General features: G+C 41.2%; 1 protein-coding gene across 1 annotated transcript in view; it reads right to left on the bottom strand.

The window, feature by feature from the left end:
* Window positions 1-7,079: 7,079 nt before the first annotated feature.
* lhpp (phospholysine phosphohistidine inorganic pyrophosphate phosphatase) overlaps window positions 7,080-21,139 on the bottom strand; it is a 28,936-nt gene continuing 14,876 nt past the window's right edge. Inside the window, exon 7 of the mRNA XM_061027439.1 lies at window positions 7,080-8,994. Within this exon, the coding sequence (XP_060883422.1) occupies window positions 8,901-8,994 (94 nt within the window). The 3' untranslated portion in view covers window positions 7,080-8,900. The remainder of the gene's footprint in view (window positions 8,995-21,139) is intronic.

Consider the following 21,139-nt stretch of genomic DNA (forward strand, 5'->3'; position numbering starts at 1 on the left):
ACAGGATAAAACCAATAAAGGTTTATCTTATCTTATAAAATATAAATGGAGCTAAATTATGCCCAACTCAGCGACATCCTAACTACCAAAGGACAGTTATTATTTAACTACTAAATAACTACAAAGAGAGCACTCTAACAGGGAGGGGTGCGATTATTAGAGTCCTCGTTGTTGGTGTCATTATTGGAGTAATGTTCCAGTACTTCCAGCAGTGTTTAAGGCTACATGCACCAAGTCATCTGTTATAAGGAAGGCGATGTCTGGAAGTGCTTTGTCAAAAAAAAAGACATTGATTACCTGCAGTGGAAAATATGTGGTTTTAAGCTTGCATATTAGAAGAAGTAGAACTAGTTTGATGCATAACCACATGTTGCAAAAACCCAAGTGATAACCAGTGAAGACAGACAGCAGGCAGCGTCGCATCACATCATTTGCGAGAACTGTTGGGACACGTCGTCGTGATGAAACCACAGCGAAGACGTTTAGCCTGCTGATAATAAACGCGAAATAAAATTACGAGTGGTGAAGGCATTTGACGAGCCGGAGAACAAGCCACCATCGCGCCGAACAGCAGCAATGAGACTGCAAAAGATGTTTGAGGGAAGTGCTGCAGAATTAAGGGAAATTACTGAGAATGCCCATCCTACATACAAAAGAAAAGGTCATTAAAAAAAAAATAACCCAAGCAAACAAGAAACACACTCAAAATAAAACTAATGAACAAAGACATTACCTCTAGGAAATCTTGTGTTGGGTGTGTGTATTAGTTTGTTTTTATGTAATATATATGTTTATATATATATGGGCATGCCTTTGCAAAGATCATGGAAGTAAATATTAAAATATGAAGTAAGACAGGATTAAGGAATGATAATAACAAAATCAGTGATCCAGGGAGGTTATGGAGGGTTCAAGAAAGAAAGAAGGGAGAGAGGAAGAAAAGGAAATATACTTAGAAGTTGTGTGTGTGTGTGTGTGTGTGTGGGGGGGGGGGGGGGGGGGGGGAGTATTGAAATGATTAAACATTGTATCAGGGATTGAAGCAGTCTCTGGCTCCATCAGAAGAGCTGATATGTGGCTGGGTTAGGGTTAGAGGAGGAGGAGAGATTGAGCCTTTTGAGCCATAAACCAAACACTGCTTTACCATATCTCAAATACAATCAACAGTATATCTGTGGGATTAACCCCAGCTCACAAAGCCATTCAATTCTCGTGGAAAGGTATGGAGTTTTGTTGTGTTGCATGTGAATCTTTATGCCTGTATTCTAGTAAAGTCATATTTACACTGTCACAGATCTGCCTGTGGTTACATTCAGACTGCTTCTTTTCGGCAGTTAAGCTCTTTTCGGTTAATGAGTCGAAGAGGAAATGGGTAAACAGAGCCCTCGTAAACGTGCTGTGTGGCAGTCTGACACACGGAGGGCCCCTCGCCTTTAATCAGCCGAGTGACAGAAGTGAAAGGAGGCTGTGTTCTCCGAGCAGATACGAGTACGACAGGAGGGGCGTGCCGTGCCTATGTTCTGCTCCACACTCGTCCACAACCCCCACCGGCGCTCGAACAACAGGGTGGAGGTCACTCTTCCACTGATGTTAGAGGTTATGAACAGTCTTATAGGCTCTAATGACGAGTCATGTCACACATCATTCAACTTTCAGATAACAGAAGCTCCACAGCGCTGAAAGGAGTTTGAGGTCAGATGTTTCCTCAAGCATCCCTCTCATTTCTTTTGTAAGTTTGAGACATTTTTTCTTCTCTTGTTGCATTTTAATCACCAAGAAGTTATATTAAATATTCTTAAACTGCAAAGAGTTATTTTTATTCATTGTCCATTCGCTAATTATGGATGTTGTTCCGCTTCCAAATCATCCCTAGTTCAGTTGCAAGGCAAGGTTGGCCAACTACCATCAAACTCTAGAAGAACTTTAAATTTAAAGTGAAAGGACATGGATGTTGTTTGGGGGAAAAGTTAGCCAAACTCAGCGTCTTATTGTGTTGCTATGGTTTAGTTCAAAGAACGTAAACACCAACTTTAAAAAATAAGGTGGTTTGGAAAGGATTGGTGCCATATCATTCAGTCTCCTTTGAAGAGCAATAATTCCCATTATTAAAAAAAGCTGTTTTGAGGATTAGACTGAATTCCTTTTCAGTTTTTGAAATGCTTTTCCTTCTCACAAAAAAAAAAAAAAAAGGGAAAATAAACAGAAAATCATGCCTGCAAATGTAGCAAATCCAATTTCTTGTGCAACTTTTCTAATAAACAAAGGCGAGCATGAAACTCTGCTAGAACAAGTTCTTGGGTTCGGTGCCTGCCTCCCCCCTGCTTGGCAGCTCGGGTTGTGGTTGGGGTGAAAAACATTTCAGCAGTCGTAGCTTGCCACAAAACATTTCCAGTTTGTTGTTGTCTGAAGGTCTACTAATAGAAAAAAAAAAAAGAGAAACTGAATGCTTGGCTATTCCTCTGCAGTTGCCCTTAATCTGTGCACTTTTCAGATATGATGTTAGTTGTCATCTTGAATCCCACCCACACTCTTAAATGAGATCATGCAGGACTTACCCACAGCTATTATTTAAGGTACAGCTGACTTTTTAACCAGCGTTCTGTATTAGCAAGAACAGTTTGAAACGCTGAGGGGCCTAGATGCCTTCTCAAGTCAAATAGTTTGAACCTAAGAAATGTCCCTTCAGCGACAGGTTTATAGGATCTACAGTGTGAACGCTTTGGCTTTTGCAGACGGTAACTGGAAACCTTCAGAGGAGAGTGCACCTACACAGACAGACAGCTTTTAAATTGAGGTCAGCTGTAAGCCTTCAGAACCTTTAAGCAGAACAGGACAGTTAGTTTACACTGCCCGCTGACATACGACCACCCTTTCTCCTGGATTATACACACGCACACGCTCTTGGACTGACATCACGGGGTCATGCTTTGTGTCTGGGGAGCCAGGCCCTCTGAGGCTTTAGTGGGCAGTTGAGCAGGGGGTCGTGTCCCCTGAGGGGGGCCTGTGACGGCTGTGACCATGTCAGCCGAGTACAGACTGCTCTGTGTGTGAGGCTGAGACGCTTCTCAGAGCGCTTGTGAAGACTCTTGAGGGCAGGAATGGGGTGGAGTTGGGGTCAGAAGTTCTGGGGGGGGGGGGGGGGGGGGGGGTTAAAGGGTGGAAATGCAAGGCTCTGCTCCAAACCAAACGACTTCTGAAGTTTCACAGCCCTCCCACGCCACCGAGCGCCGTTGCCACTGCTGCCCACAAGGGAAGGAGAGTGATGAAATGTGGGGAAACCGTGTGGCTTGGTGGGTAAGAGAAGGGGGCCTCCACGTGGACCGGGAAGGGAGGGGACAAATAACCGACTGCTGTCAAAACAAGTGCATGTTTCCACAGATAACGCAGCATTTCAGGCCGTGCGGCGTTGTCGCATCAGCTGACTTGCCGCTTCCTGTCAAACAGGAAGAGTAAAATGAGTGAGAGATGAAAGCTCAAGGTAGCGCACAGCTGGCGGTAGTTAAGGTGGGTTAAATGGCGCGGCCTAAGAGGAGCGCTTACCCAAACATATGACATAAAAACGCACAAATGTTGGCTCTGAAGCACAGTGCAGCAGTGTGTGTGTGTGTGTGTGTGTGTGTGTGTGTGTGCGTGTGCACTCTGCAGAAAGTAGAACCATCTCCAGGGGCCTTGAATCTAAAAATAGCTGACTTTATTTTCATTTCATAACCGTTCCAACAGTTTTCACAGCTTCACTCGATCTCTTCTGTGACACACAAAAAAAGAAACGCGTTGTAGGATTTTCTTAACAAACACACAATCTGCACAAATGAAGCTAATAGGTAGAATATCGGCTTTGGATGCTGGAGATTGTGCGGGTCGCATTCAAGTGGATTCTCCTCTCGGTGCAGCACGTGTCCACCTCCTTACACATGACACATTCAACGGAGCTGTGCATCCCCGCGGTGTCAACATAAGACGAAAAGAAGATCAGCCTAATAAGCTGAGGTTGCATAAGGACAGGAAGGATGTTACAGAGGACATAGACAGTCATAATCATGTTGCAGTTTGACAGCAGCAGCTAATATTGCAAATAGATGCAATAACACCAATCAAGTAGTTAAAGTAAGGACATTTGGAAGAAAAATGGCTGGACACTTCTACTGTAAATAATGGTTTAGTCTTATAAAAGTCAGATAGGGGCTCCGGTGGCTGTGTGAGTACGGCCCCATGTACAGAGGCTGTAGTCCTCGAAGTGGGCGGCCCGGGTTCAAGTCCGACCTGTGGCTCCCTTCCTGCATGATATTCCCCACTCTCTGTGTCCCTGATTTACAACTCTATCCATCCACTGTCCTCTCTCTCTACAATAAACGCAAAAAAAGAAAAAGAAAAGCCAGATAGATGAATGCCAGTTTCAAGCGCTTCACTGAACTGAAACGGGAAAAAAAAAAAGTTAGGAAATAAAGATTTGGAGGCTTGTTTGATGAAGGATGGCTCCTGCTGTGCTAGCTGCTTTGTGCGGCTTTAAATATCAACAGTGTACATTATCTACTAAACGATTTATTTATGACATCAATGAAAATGCCAACATGTTGATGTTTAACAGGTCGACAGTGCTATCTAACAAACTGGTTTTATTTGCAGGATGATGGAGTTAGACAAAAAGGTAAATTATCCAATCATAGTTATTAAAGTTTGTTACAGTTCATCCTCTGAGGACCAGGAATGTAGGGCAAGTAAGTATTCAACCAAGACAGTTCTGCAGTGCCTTCACTCAGGACTTCAGTTTTGGGCCAACATGTGCTTTTGGCATACAGCAGAAAGAAGAACTTTACTTTCAGAAGCTGTTAATATTTTTCCCCTTTTCATTGTAGCACCTCAACAGGCATTTCATGATTCTAACCTTGTAACATGACCAAATGTATAGATTCTTTAATGATGAAAAAGTTTCTTTTGAAAGAGTAATGGCGCTTAGAGACTGCCTGTTCAAGGCAGGACATTTACGCCCCTGTCACACCTCGACTGAAACGTGTAATGCAAGAAGAGCGGAATGGAGGGGTCAAGCTGTTCCGCCCCTGATCCGCCATTCGAGGTAGCAAGAGAGATGTAAGACGGTTCCAATGTGTAAAGTCAGAGCCGACAGGACAGAAACGTGCTGTTTGTGTATGTGTATGTCTGAGCGTGTGTGTGTGTGTGTGTAGGCTCCCACTATGTGTGTTTACTATGTGCACGCTTCAGCAACACTGAAACACAATGTGAAGTCACACACTGGGACAACAGTATTACGACATTGCAGATTCAGTGTGTAGTAAACAAAGGCGTAATGGCACTGATGCAGAATTGTAATGTTTAAACAGCTTAAGATAGGATTTGAATGTGGTATAAAAACTATTGATTGTAAAGTGTATTCTCTTCCCGCTTTCAGACAACATGACAAAGACCCTTCACATTTTTGACAAGCCTTTGCAGGTGCGTTTAATTTGAAGATGTCAGGGTTTTTATTAAGACCGCTGGTGCAATTGTATATTTCAATGTCTAACTCCATTTATTTTAAACTGATTAAGATGAAGAATTCAACAGCTAAAACTATGCGCCTTATCTCTTCAGACATAAATGTGAAAACTTAATAGCAAGTGAATCAATAATGGGAATTAAAAAAAACAAAAAAACACTGAACATCATTCCGACCTTTAAAAAAATCTAATGTGCTATAACCTCCAACTTGAAAACAGCCACAACAACAGCTTCAGTGAGCCAAGGATTTGACAGTATATCAAGTCTGTCAATAAGACTGTCCCGTGTCAGTGAGGTCATACATGCCCAGACATGTCTCCTGAAATGAGGTCAGCTCTATTATTTGAAAGGTAATCTTGCTTAACAGTCTGCGGTCACAGAGAAGGAATCAATGTGCTGCTCACAGGGCGGGGATATCTTTGTTTACAGATCATCGCGGCGCGTATGGAGGTTAAACTGCTGCTAATTTCTAACTTGCGTGAAATGGGTGGATGACCTCAGTGCAGTCCTGAAGGTGTGGTTATTAGTGTGCTGCGAGTTGTGTGTGTGTGTGTGTGTGTGTGTCTCTTTGTTTAACACCTAGTGATGATGAACCCGCCAAGAGGAGTCATTGAAAACTGTGGCCTACGTCCTTCGGCGTTATTGCATGAAAATAACCTGGTTAAAGCCAAGTGAATTCATACGAGAGTAGTCAGAATCATGTTTAATAGCTGCACACAAGGCCAACAGGCAGTATAATGGACAAAACAGCAAGTCAAACAATGTGTAAGCTGTTGGAAAAAAAACCGGAATAACAGCTGCTAGTACTTTGCCATGTACATTAATATTTATTTCCCAATCAGAAAGAGGAGTGGTGCAAGCAGCTCAGTCACAGTTTCATAACACTTCTCAGCTTTTCATTACCTTTAATTGCCCAATAACATTCAAGCTTGTGTCAGCTAATGGTGAAGTGAACCAGAAAGACCTCAATGAATCACTTGGCAATGGGCTTTTGTTCTTGATGAATCTGTTCAGTGCACTGAAACCTCGGGGGCAGCAATGGGGAATCGTTTGTTTTACGCCCCACTTCCAGAGGCCTCAACGATCCAGCTGGCAAAACTAAAGCCCGATAACCAATTTTTTTCCCCCTCCTCATCATCTTATTTAACCATTGCCGCGGAGACTCGAATGAACGCGTGTCTAATGAGCGGCAATTAACTATGCGAGAATGACAGTGCAATCCCCAGAAGAGGCGGCTTACAGTCAAGTAAATAAAGATAAGCAGTTGTGGATTTGTGATTCTTCACAGTGATGATGGAGCGCCTGATTCAGCTTTGTTTACAGAGAGGGGGAAACATGAGCTCAAACACAAGCGTAATATATCACACTCGGCTGGGTTCTGCATTTATCATCCCTCAGACCAGCTCACTTCCCATTTCCCAGACATTTGTTATTTTAGAAAAAAAATCCACTCAGATATAAATTCCAGTTCAAACCAGATACAAGGCCATATTTTCCCCAGTGCTTTACGACCTTGACCTTTTTCATAAGAAACTGCAGATTCTGTGACAGCGGATCAGACAAATTGGCAAATAAAGGGAGACGAATGTTTTTAACAGCTCTCAAGACTAGAAAAAAATCTCTTTATTCAGATTCTATTGTCATCAAAGACTACTCCCCCACTACAGGACTTTATTAAGATTCTGCACATGTTTTGTAGAGGGAGTGAGCTGCAACAATATTACAGTCATATATACACGACTTACAATATTTGTTAAAATAGCTAAGTTCTAATTTACCCCAAACACATGGCTGATATCTAATCTCTGACGTCAGGTTTGGGAGCTAAATGCTGTTATAAATATACAACTGTGTCATGTTGCATGTAGTACACATGTAAAGAAATACGACAAATATTCATGATTTTACTCCTCCCTAACTTATCAGAAGCTACAAATATGTTTTCCTGGCAAAACTACACATTACATAAACCATTGACTACTTTTGCCAAGAGCTAATGTTAGCATAAAACAAACTTCCTTGCTAACATGTTGGTAGTGTTTCACACAACAGGAGAAGAGACAAAAAAATGAAATCTGAAATGGTAACACACATTTTGGGCACAATTATTGAAGCCTGGAGGTTAAAAACACTGGACCACTCCTGTCTTAATGTGTGACACAATCAAAAAAAAAGTAGATAAGAAATAGTTTAATGCTAATTTTAGCTGTTGTCTTAAAGAAGCTAATTGTTTTTTTTTTTATTATCTGGATTTTTTGTACCATCAATTAACTTTTTTATTCTTTTAATAAACAATCTTGATGCTAAAAACTGAGAAATACTTGCCACATTCCCAGCGATAGTACAACTTGGAGCGTATAAATGTGTATTTTACTCGTACAGCAAAGTCGTTATTTGAATATCATTCGGCCACAGCCATGTTGTCTGGCTGGCAAGCTCTGCCATTTGATATTCTGAAGAGCTGCAGTGCATTGTGGGCCAATTTAGTATTCATCCAGGGATTTTTCCCATACACAAAACGGCATACTATGAATTTTGTCTCATGCTACTACAACAATGAATCCAGAACGCACCAGATACACAATGTGACGTCACACTCAGTATTAATGGAATGAAAGTATGGGCTTTCAGACATGAACATGTTTGCATCGACGAGGGGACGCCAAACGACATTATTTCTTTTGAAAGGGTTACAAACCACCGTTACTACTGCTAATTTATATTCAAGTTTGTCAAGTATCCAAAATTTTGTGAATCGTTTTACTAGCACAAACATGTGTTTGGAACGCACCACACACTCAGTTTGACATCATAGTCAGTATCACTGGTATGAAAGATATGCGGTCTCGGACACAGCCAGAATTTGACCTTCCCCCCCCCCTGAGCATGACATCAGAGGAAAACGGCTGCCATGGGAATATGATGACATGATGTATTTCTAGTTTTACTACAAACTGTCTTCATGTAAACTATCTCCACAAAAAGTTGTTTTTATTGAGTAACATTATGAGGTTGTTTGAACACACAGAATATCTTACCCTTCAAACTGTCAGTCAGCTGCAGGTTACATGCACATTCATGTCAGCCTGAGGTATTCTGTCTATGTCAATCATGCAGTGAAAAAAATGCTTCTGTGTTCAACATTATTTCATGTACACCTGGGTGAATTTCCTTGTTTTGCACTTAATGGAGCGCCAGAAAGGCGGGTGTTTCCCGTATTTGGCAGTATAATGAGTTGTGACAGTTACAGGATATACACGTACAGTTTAGGGAGGTTATTTTCACTTTATATTGCTTTCTACACCCTTCCAACTGGAAATAACACTTATTAAATATGTGTCGTGCATCTTCCTGTATCCCTCAGTTCTCACTAAGCAGAGTGTTTTTCAGTGTTCAACGCTTTGTCCTCAGTTCCTTTGATTCAAGATCAGGTCCACAGCCTGGGCCAGGTTGTCCACAGTGCCGTCTGCCGTCACCGTTGCATGCCTCTCGTCACTTGGCCTGGGGGAGGAGAAGCAAAAGCTGTAAGGATACTCTGCACAGGAACAAACAACTGCCACATAAGGGTCGGTAAACAAGTATTTCTAACAGTTTGATGCTATCAGGCACGCTGGATGTATAAACTAGAAAAAGTCTAAGGACATTCAGGAAAGGCGAAGCTTCAACAAACCCAAGCATACACACTCCACAGGCTGTCCCATGGAAGCTCGAGGGGAACGTTTGGGTGATAAATAGCCTCTGTGTCCTCTCACAATGGTCTTATGAGCTGACTTATGATCAGCAGCAACACTCTTAAAATTAACGTTCCGCATTTTTTATTTTTTTTGCTGTATTAAAGTCTTCACACTTAAAGGTGACCGTGCAGCTGCTTTCCAAAAGCCCCTGCAGGGTGCTGCATGCTTTCTGTCTCTGACGCCAGCTGTCAAACACTGTTCCAGCCTATTCTGATACTAAAACAGACCAACTGGGGGCTTTCAAAGGAGCTGCTAATTCCAAAACACCCAATTTAAAGAAATGTAAACAGCAGCAGGAAAATAGTTTGGTTTTCAGCCTGCTACTTGGGGACTGAATAGGACCAAGACGCAAGATATTAAAGGTAGTGAGGGAAAGAGTAATAACAAAAATACATCTGAATGAAATATTGCAACATCTATTAGATGAATTGTCACGACATTTATGTCCCAGAAGATGAACCCTGATGTCTTGTTGCACCATAATCATAACTATGTTAACACATTCCCATCAGCTTCTTTTGTAAAGATTTATTTTTGGGCTTTTTGTGCATTTATTGGAGGGATAGGACAGTGGATAGGGTCGGAAATCAGGGAGAGAAAGAGTGGTGAATGACATGCGGGAAAGGAGCCACCGGTCGGATTTGAACCTGGGTCACCTGCTTGGAGGACTACAGCCTCCCTACATTGGGCTCGCGCACTAACTACTGCGCCGCCAACGCCCGCAATCAGCTTCTTTTTTTTAACTAATTAAGCAAGCTTAGACGCCAAACAAAGATTCTGACATTATAAAAGATACAAATTAGCAAGTACGCTTTGATGAGGGGGGTTACTCAGTAATGTTCAAGTATGTATTAAGTTTGTCAAGTATACAATATTTTGTGAATTGTTCTACTAGTACATATGAGAATTGAGTCCATAGGAAAATTGGGCAAAGATTAAAAGCAAATGAAAACATTCAAAGATGCTGAACAAAGATGGCAACTGTTGTAAACATAACACTAGCTACATGTTAGCGTGTGTCATACGTCACATGATGTTATGACATCATAGCTATTTATGCCTATAAAAGCCCCTAAACTGTGGAACAGCCTCCCTCATTCAATCAGGTCTGCATCCTCTTTTAAGTCCCGTCTCAAGACATACTTTTATATTTTAGCATTTGAGTCCTCTGGTCCTGAATAGACCATTTCTTTCAGGTTCCTTTGTTGCTTTCTTTATTTTGTTGCTTTCTTTATATATTCTTTCTTTTTATTTGTATATATGTATACATATATATATTTCTCTCTTGTGGACGTTGTGATCTGAAGTTGTTTTTTCATTTTTAATGGATTGTACAGCACTTTGGTCAGCTGTAGCTGTTTTTAAATGTGCTTCATAAATAAATTTGACTTGACTTGACTATTGTCTTATGCTTAAGCATGTATGCACTTTTTGGATAAACATATATAAGTTGGACTGATGGGCTTCTATATGTGAACATATACGACTACCCATGGGAAAAATGAGACAGATCAAAGGACAACTAACCACTGTCATCATAATTTGGTCTAAATCTGTTTTCCTTAATAGTGGAAAATGTGTAGAAGGGGTGGGTCAGCCCATATCCATCTCCCCTCCCCTGGCTGCTGCCTGTGTTTGGCTCAGCTCCCAGTGAAGGATGCAAATATGTCTGTTTAATCAGCTGGCAGGGGAAACGTGATCCATTTGGCGTGGTACCAGACCCCGGCCGGCATGCACAACCCTTTTCCTCCTCAGCACATCAAAAGACTCTGAAGCCTACTTCATTCATCTGCAGTAACTCCCCTGGACTCCTGCTCATTTATGAAGGGGTACCTATAGATCTACCCCCCCCCACCCCCCACTTTCCCTTCGTGGGCTGCCTTGACCAGGCTCTGTGTGCTGCCTCTGTTCCCTCAGTCACGGGGTTGGAGCTCCAGATGGGGAGGCTTTGTCTGGCCCCAAGTGTGTGGCACACACCACCATTAATCCTGCCCTCTGAGAGCCCGGCGAGGACCGTGGCAAATATTTGTGAACCGCCCAAGTGTACCGTCAGAAAGAAGAGGCCTGTAGGGGGGCTGCTGAGGAGACGTGTTGAATACTGAGGCTGCGGTGAATACGGAGAAGCAGCGCCATGTGTTTACTGATGTCTGTCAGCCACCAGCGCTTGGGTTATGTGAGCTGCTTCGCTAATGGTCTGGGTGTTATGTCTCCTGTGCTGGATTACTCCCACACCCTTCTCTGCTCTGGGACTGATTGAGTTCACGCACGCACATACCGGCGCAAACACACCAGTAAGTTAGTCACATGGGTTTAATGTTTCATGCAGAGGAGCCGAAGCATCGACTCCACCATCTCTCGACCTCATGCTACTTTAAATCTCCGGTGGCCTCTGCCTTTTCAGATATGCACGCATGCATGTGTGTATTCATTTTGCAGCTTTCCTCGCATCGCCATGAATAATGAAGGAGTGACCAGGTCAATGTGACCATGCAAAATTCAGCACAACGCAGCTAGTGTTACCGATGAGGTAATGTGCATGTCTTTGAGGCCTGTGCAATATCAATACACACGTGAAGAGATAGGTTCAGTCCCCGAGTCTGAAGGACGCTGTGCGGCCCTCACATAGGCATGAGGTCAACTGTGAGGTAGACGATGGGAAGGAGCCAAGAGTTTAGTTCAACACAGCAGCCACAATGTTTAAAAAACTTAAACAGAGAGTCTGTTAATGATCACAAAGTTTGAGGGAATAAAGGCAAAGAACTAGAGAAGCAGAATTTGGATTTGAGTAGTGGTGAAACTGTATATTCATTGTTTGCTTTATGACAGCAATAAATCAACGATTTTCAGTTCACCTGATTAATCCTTGAAGTGAATAATCAGCCAAAGTGTTAAACATCTGCTGAAGTTAGCTTCTTAAATGGGCGGATATGCAGTGCTTCCACGTGTAAAAAAAATGTGAAATAAAAAGTGTTTTGGTTTTAGACTGCTTGTCTGACATCCCGTTGGGAACTTGTAACCGGCAATGGTTATCTTTATCAAGCTAAATGGATCGATAAGTAAAGTCATGATTCAGATCTGATGCTGGTAAAAAAGAAAGGTTTGAATTTTTGAATTTTGAGTTACTTATTAAAATTGTATTTATCAAGTCTGAGTACTGAAAAGGTGAGCCACTGCAAGCGTACTTATTTAAAAGTCCCACCTAAAAATACAAATCAGTTAATCATACTGTTTATTTAGGATATTTTCACTGCTTGACCTCGCTGTCAAGCAGTGAAAACCTCAGTCAGTCACACCTTTCCCTTGGCACTATGTTTTCCCCAACACGTACTTCATCTTTATTACTATATACATGAAGCGTTGATGTTTATAACCAGTGCAGGTAGCAACAGATGTCTGAGGCCGTTATCTAACAACAACAGAGAATGGTGAAATCTATATGGTGGCCAGGACACGGCTTGTTTCAAAATCCCAGAAAAAACACACAAGCATGCACTATCTCCAATGTTTTAGAAAAGTGACATTTGATTAGAAGCTAAATTTGCAACAGCACTTTGTGTCACACGCAGCTGATCTAGTACAATGTGTATCATACGTAAGGATACAGACATCGTATACTGAGTACTAAAGGAAAGGGCAACCTGACAGCGTTGAAAATGTCTTAAATATAGCATTCACTTAAACTGAAACTGTTTTTTTGGGGTTGGGCTTTTAAAAAGAGGCTTAAATATGTTCAGCCGAGGACCCTGTCCATGGCTTTATTATTTGTTTGTTGAATTAGGACAGTGCACATTAATCAACAAATCAGCAAATAGCATCCATGTAAATTTGCCAGAATGAACACAAAAGCTAAATTTGATCGTAGTTCTAAGGCAGGTAAATATTTAGCTTCTATGTTAATAAACTGTCCAGTTTTTTTCATTTATGGTAATGAATCAATTTTATTTATATAAGGCCATATAATAACAAAAGTTTTCAAACTTCACATAAAACAGCAGTGTAGACTGTACTCTTTGTTATCGAGAGAGAGGCCAGATGATATGACACAACATAAACTTAATCCACCAATGAGTGAGCACTTAGAGTAAAGATGTACTTCCATTTATCAGGCACAAACCTCAAGCAGACTCATGAGTGGACAACCATCTGCCACCATCACAGCTGCTCTGTCCAGCATCTACTGTAGGCATTAAAACGACTTCTGATTACATGTACAATCCCACTTTAAAACATGGAATCTATACTCTTTAGAGTGGTCTTAAACTGGGTGAACAGTTCTCAAATGTTAAAGTAAAACCTTCTCGTTCCATAAGACAAGACATCAGACAAATCATTGAAACCATCACTCAGTTAGCTTTAAAAACAGGTACATACTGTGCACATATAATCCCCTACACAAGCCAGGACATGACAGTGGATTTAACAGTAATGCATACTGGAGATGAGAATACACACATTGTGTGCTGCTCAGGCAACATATTATCAAAGAGGCTCAGTGTCATATGGATTCAAATATAACATGATGCTGGTCTCTATAAATGCTGTGGACATATTTTTATGAGGACAAGCCGTGCCTCCATCTAATGAAAGACGATCCGGATGACTTATACAGAGATTGAACTTGTGTGTAAAAGTCAGAGAGAGATGAGGTTAGATACAGAAATAAAAAGAAAGGGCAGCTGACCGTGGGGGTAAAAGTCACGACACCCTTCCTGTCAGTTAATGCTTAACAAGCCAGCACGTACACAAAGACACACATGTGCAACACAAAGAAGCAAATCTGTCACATACACCGGATTTCGATTTACACTTCTCTCTTAACCTTTCCACCTGTGCTGAGCGTGCATTTCGCCCTGACACCGTGCAGATAAAGCCGATAAGAGCGGTGTGAGGGACGAAATGAGCAGTTCAACTTAAGCTAACAATGAGTGACATTCAGAGCAATGTTTTAGTCTGAAATCAAAGAGACACCGAGCAATCAATTTGGGAAACTTGACTGTCATTTACCAAGCATAATCATTTTCATCACAAGGAAATATCTTGTTTTTATCTTTGAAATAACTTTGCCTGCTCTCTACATTGAAGATACTGAACTACCAAATGCTGTGAGGTGAGGTCATTATAGATAAAAAATAAAAACAAACTAGCTTGGAATCGACTGAGAAAAGATGCTTCCTAGAATACGGATAGCATCTAGGAGTGATGATAAAGGTCATGTAGTTGAACCTGCTACTCGACAGCAACATTCAGGTTCATTAGTAGAATAAAAAACAAACTGGATTTTTTTTTTAGGGATCACTGAAGTCATTACCCTCCTGTTGAAGTAGTACCATGGTATCTTGTTTGACATAAATTTGCATTTGATAGCAATTAGATATTTAAAATGCTTTTTCAGGACTTTAGGGTTTGATGATGTTATGTCCTGTGTAAAATCCTCTGCCCCACATAAAACTAAATAGCTCACACCCCGACTGTTTTGTAGTGGATGCGGTCACCTGGCTTCGCAGTGAGAAATAACATTTATGAGAGCTACGACAATTGTGAAAGGAAAATTCCACCAGCGAGGGACGGAAAAACCCTCAGACCAACTCATTGTGTTAATGTGCATTTCTCATACCAGACAAGTGAAGGCACCTTTAGCCAAAACACGTCCTTTTCTCACTATAAAGCAGACTATATAACCATAACCCGAAGGAGAACATGACAACTATAGCCTTTATGTCCAGCCAAGCATTGTGGCTGACATGAGATACTAACCCACGACAAAGCTTTTTCTCTCGCCCTGTGGGTGGGAGGGATTGTGACTGCATGTGTTTCTGCAGCTCTGTGACGTTGCTGGAGTCTCGGCCTTGGGGGTGAGAATGTGATCACTGTTTGACTCTGTTGTAAATTAAAAGGTCATGGGAGAGATTGATGGTGTGCAAAGATTCTTCAAATGTGGAGGAGAAAAAGATGAGATGAGATGTCCTAGCTGCACTTTTCCTTTCTCTTTCCTCTTCTACCTGATGTTTACAGAACTGCAATAAGATACAGATTACTCCCTTGACATAAAACAGCTGCAACCTCTTGTGAAAAGCAGCCCAACTGAACAGGGAAAACCACCACGGTACGTGCATGTTACGGCAACAGACATGACAGATGCTGAGCACATCCTCTGCTCAGTTTGTGGCAGTGCAGCAGCCGTTATCACTTCACTGTTACAAAGGCTGCATAATGTTGAGTCATGATCTGCAAACAGCTGCGGTATAGTTTCACACTTTAACGGTTCTTTTCAAGCGAGAAGGACATAAAGGGGATTCCCTGGTCGCGGCATGAAGAGCCACTTGATTCTTTTTTTTTTTTTTCCATCCTGAAGCTCTATGAAAACCTGCTTTGTGTTTGTGTCTGTGTGTGTGTGTGTGTGTGTGTGTGTGAGAGAGAGATAAAGAGAGAGAATCCTGTAAAGTGTAAAAACCAACCACTGGAAAGTTTCTGTCCTTCTCAACCACAGACATATCTGATGCTAAAAGAACAGGATGTTAACCATAAACCTTCACTTTGTGCCTCTGAGGAACTAAACGGACTATGACGTTAATTCAGAAGGTTTTTTTCAAATGTTCACTGAGTACCTTGACATTTTATTATTCATGTGTTGTAGATTTGTTTGCGACCACTGATTTCTATTCATTTATCTATCTAAAAAACCTGTAAACATTTGTTTGGTCAGTGGTTCCCAACCCTCCTTTTGTCAGATGGATGCCTACAACCTTATCAAATGATTTGGTTTCTGGTTTTTACTTCATACAATACATTTTCCATATTGTCATTTTTTCCATATTGTCATTTTTTAACACAATTGAAATGTCCAAGTAAACTGTACAATAACAACTTGTATGAATTACTTCTAGCTAGTTAGCTATTCAAACTGTTTAGCTATTTCTAATGTTAGATTGTCATTTTTTCACTATTTAAAATGTTTATAAATGTTGTGGCAAAAGTGAACATTTGAACCATTGTCCATTACTTTTAGCAACATTTCAGTTTAATATAGCAGCCTTAAGCCGTTTTCACATACGCACTCCGGATAATATCTAGATATTTACAGGAGGACTTCTCCGGAGATTCTCCCGACCTAGTCGTTCACATATGCTCCTCACAGCTGGAGACTTTCCCTGTCAGAGGGGAGGGGGCTCGGGGGATTTCCCGAGGTAAGACGTGACATAAAAAAACAACACATTTATATCAATGCTATGTGTAGTTGGCTCAAATTGAAATCTCCGGAGTAGATGCTGCCGCGTTCAGACATCAGCTCACTCGGACATTCGGACTCGGTAAGGTCCGCGTGAAGAATGCGACTGTTTGCGTTCACACATAGCCTAAAGACCCTCCGGGTAGCCAAATCTCCAGAGTTTTTCAGGAGATTTCCATATGTGTGAAAAGGGTTTTAGTTAGCCTAGCCTCGTAGTTATGGCTAACAATTTAAACTGTTTTAATACTTTTAGCTAACAGTTCTTGCTGTTTGAACAACACCTTTGAACTAACTTTCAACAGTTTATGGGTCTTTTTTATGGGTATGGGTTTATATCATTTTTAGCTGAAAATGTACATAACTAACTATGTATATAAACTATTTTTGCTAACTTACTATTTATCCAATATCCTTGTTGCTTGTATTCAAACTGTTCAATGCTTTCAACAAGTTTCCATTGTTTATAATGTTTAGCTAACTAGCATCAAAACCATTAGCTGCACACAGAGAAGAAGATTTTCATGGAACACTCTGAAACGAAGTGAAATAACATCTTGATGTAGTTAAAACGATTAAAAGTGTCGTCCCAGACTTTAGTGGAGGACAAATATTCCAACACTTACCTCCAGACACTGAAAGGTCTGTTAAGAGTTCTTTCTGACAACACAAGTCATCCTGGTGTGATCACATGGTTATTTCTGATCAAACCCAACACTGTCATTTGTCACAAGGTGCAGAAAGAGCTTGTGGCCACAAATAGCTGGAATGGTTTACGTAATGATAAAAACAAAAACAACAATTTCAATCTTCAATCTTGGGTCGTGAAGGTAGACAGAAGTGAGCTTTCCATAGTCAGCTGTGGCTTAGCGGTTACTCACCTATCAGCAGGGAAGTTGCACTTTGGGTAATGTAGGAGCCAGATTTTGACAAGCACGAAGAATGCACAGAATAAAGTGTATCATGCGTCTACCTCTATTACAATGGTTTAGTTATTTTTTAACTGGCCTGCATAAGTCTGACAATGCTCAGTCTTTGGGTGCAATTTTCAATTGTTAAACTACTTTTCAAGGGTCTTGGAGGGTCTGCATAAAGCTAATAAAACCACAGATGAACTCAGTATCAATGTTGATATTTCCCTGTTATAAAGTCACAACAGAGCTTTGAAAAGTTTAATCTGATAAGAAGCATATTTTCCCAGCTGCTTAGTCATTGTCATGCTCAATATGCAGAGCTTCATGTGCATGTGACTCATATCTAACCATATCTTTTCATCAGTGTGTTATTATTAAGAGTGCTGACTCTGAATATGTGCTGAGTCTTTGTTGTGTGCATGTATGACTGCTTCTCACTTTGTAGGAGTGTTTTGTAACCATATGGGACTGCTGAGTCATTTGCTTCTGGTGCAGAAAATGCAAACGCACATGTGCAACCATGCAAACACATATACACAAACCATTGGGAGGAGAAGTGGCTCCAGGAGAAATCCAGGCAAGGACCCAAGTCCCCAAGTCCCCCCCCCCAGCCAAGCTGCCTGTCTTCTGGTAATTGCAAGGGGGATTGGATCCCCATTGAAGCAACTACGGGCCTGTGTTCATGTATTTAAGAGGCAGTGCTATGTTTCAGCTGGCCATCTGTGGGCTTTAGCCCTCCAGTTCTCTCTCTCTCTCTCTCTCTCTCTTAGGGTAGGAAAAGTGACGTCGAGGGGCTCAGTGGCCAAAGCCCAGCCGGCTCCTTTGTTTCACCGTGGGAGTCTGGTCTCACTTTGAAAAAAGCAAGTTAATTATTAATATCTCATTGACTTACAACGCACGGCAGGCTTCAGAGAAGCCTGCGGGGCAAAGGAAGCTGTCACTCGGGGTGGTGAGGGATAGAAGGCCGGGCTCAGGCTTCCAGTGGAGCGTCATTTAGCTCTTTAATCTCTTTGTGCAGCTACTGACTCATCCACATATAATCTGTTTTGAATCTGTGGTGCTCCATTATGTTCGGATCTCAAGTCTACCTGATCCAGTTGCAAAAATATAGAACTGATGCTAAAACTTTACTTCATCCTTTCTCCTCAAAACTTTGCTTTGACGGACTCTGGTTTACTTCAACAAAACGATTAATAATGGCAACCTAGTTCAGCCTCACACGTCTTAAAAGTGACAAGGCACAAAATAAAGGAGTGCTCTGATGAAAATTAAATGTCTCAAGTATGAAACACTGGCCTCCTTGGGGCTTGAATGTGTAGTTACTTCATCCAGTGCAAATGATTGTGACTCGTTATGAGGTCCAACTTTTGCATTACTACTGCAGCTTTTCACATTGTCTCAGTGTCCATTTGTATATTTTTAAATCCTCCAATTTGTATCCACATGTTGTAAAATAAGAAGCTTGTGTTGCTTTCATGATCAGCCCCTAAGCTATCCGTTTAGCTTTGCCAATGTTCATTGCAAGCAATACACCCGACCTGCTAAGCATGCTGAAACTTAGTCAAACAGTCATGTATATAATGGGAGTTTATCTGTATTTGGTTTGATGTTGCAAAAAATGGCCGTACTGCAATTTTAAGGCCGATTATATGAGTGTTTAGATTAGAATATACTGAGCATATAGAGAGACAGTGGAGATGAGGAATATGATGCACCAGCAGTTTGACAAGTATTTGTGGATCTCTTTTGCTTTTTAAAATGTTTGCAATGAGTCACCATTGGATCCATCACAGTGGTTGTAAATCAAAGTTGATCACAGCTGTCATTCTCTGTGAGCAAGAATGAAGTCAGTGAATGTAAACTAGTCAACCCTTGTGGATTCAATGAAAAGCATAGAAATGTAAATCAATATTAAGCTACAGACGGACATAGAAGAAAAAGGCAGAGTTGGGTCTCAAGCCAACCAAACAGGGCAGGCTGGATGAGTGAAGCAGAAAGCTGAATTGATTGTGTTTACATTCCCAACAAAGCTGCCGATTCCAATCTATGGGAATGGGCTGAAAACGTAGCTTACACTAAGTTAATAAGCGGCAACGTATGGAATAGTGGTAAACGCTTCCATTAAGCACGAGGCTGATGTTATCTAGCATATGTGTTTATAGTAAAGAGAATTTAAAAAAAAAAAAATTTCTTTAGCTTTAACATGTTCAATGCACTTAAAAAGTTGATTCAAAATAAAGAAAAAAAGTATCTTTACGATCCTGAGTCACTGAGAACTATCCTGAGTGGATAAGGTAGGAGAATGCAGAAAGGAAAGGGATCCAAGCGACTGAACCCAGCCCTCATGTGTTATCTGTTAAAAGGAAGGGAAATCCAACCGTGGAAATAGAAACCTTATGCAACATGTATTTTCCTATTTTACCATGAAAATATCCTGCCAAATGTCCTGGTTCTGACTGACAGAGGAGAGGAAGTGGCTGCTCAGAGATACGTGGACAGGACTGGAATGAAGCACTGAATCATGGAAAAGTACGGTCCGGCCTTCAAGACTTTATGCTACTATGACAACATCAAATGTATCTGTTTTATAATACACAGTCATGTATAATTCAGTCAGTCTCTGTTTTACTTTGTAAACAGCAAACAAGTAATAACATAGCAAGGTAACACAAGCAATATAACAAAATGCTTGACTCTGTCTGCCTGTTAAGCACAAAATGAAACAAACCCAATAAGATCCCTCTTGAGGAGACCTTATACTGGGCTGCACTCTTGATCTGTCAGGCTACGAGAGTGAAGGTGGATAAGTATGAACTTCCCTATAACCAAAACATGATTATGGGAAAGTGTGTCCTGCCTGAACATAAGTGGCCAAAGGTAAAATAAACAAATTTGGGAAATTGTAGGAGGCTTTTATATCTTTTCTCCAAAGTGATAAGGCTGAAACTGCTGAGAGACATGATGTGCTTTCTGATGAAAAATCTAATCCTGCTGTCTGAACAGCCAAATGTATCGTTCATTTTGAATCTTTGCTGTGGAAAATGTAAACAAAGACTGTTTCTTCAGCTTGCTGTTAATCGCCTTGTCTCACACTGCGGAGTCTTCAGGCATTACAAATAACTATATAGAGATAATCAAACTGTACCCTGATGGTCTTGTTTGCTTTTGTAAGTCATATATTCATTTTTGTATGTTTCATATTCAGCTAAAAAAAACCCTCACAGAGCTTAAATAAAGAAATGTTTCCATCATTGTATGTATCAATGTATGTCCTTTTGTTAACATAGAAAATAAACAATGTGAAATAAAGAAAGAAAGAAAACCCATTTGGTCAAAATGCTTTCAGATTTCTGTTCCTCTGATGACCCCAGGAGGACCTGGACATAAAAGAGGGCCCCCTGCAGATTCTGCTCCAGTTCAAAGGCCATGTTGTGCACATAGCATGACTCACCGGATTTCAGAAAAGGCTCGCTGTGATGTTGCAGAGGCAAGCAGACCGCAATAACACATATAGAAATATTGTAGCTGTGGAGGTTGACAAGCTTTAAATCTGACAGCCCACAGCCTCAGCAGAGGAGACGGAAATAACACAAGTTCACTACCTCCTCTCACAGCACAAAACTAGTGTGCTAACTGGGGTTAACAGGGCCGGGGCGTGGGACTGCTGCTGTCGTACTAGACACTACAAAACGCCTGAGTGCATAGCTAAAACATTTTTACAAAGGTCAAGCCAGGACAGAACGTTAAACTCATGCTCAGACTTGACTAGACTTGAA

Source organism: Labrus mixtus, chromosome 21, assembly GCF_963584025.1.
Source record: "Labrus mixtus chromosome 21, fLabMix1.1, whole genome shotgun sequence".
NCBI classification, from domain to species: domain Eukaryota; kingdom Metazoa; phylum Chordata; class Actinopteri; order Labriformes; family Labridae; genus Labrus; species Labrus mixtus.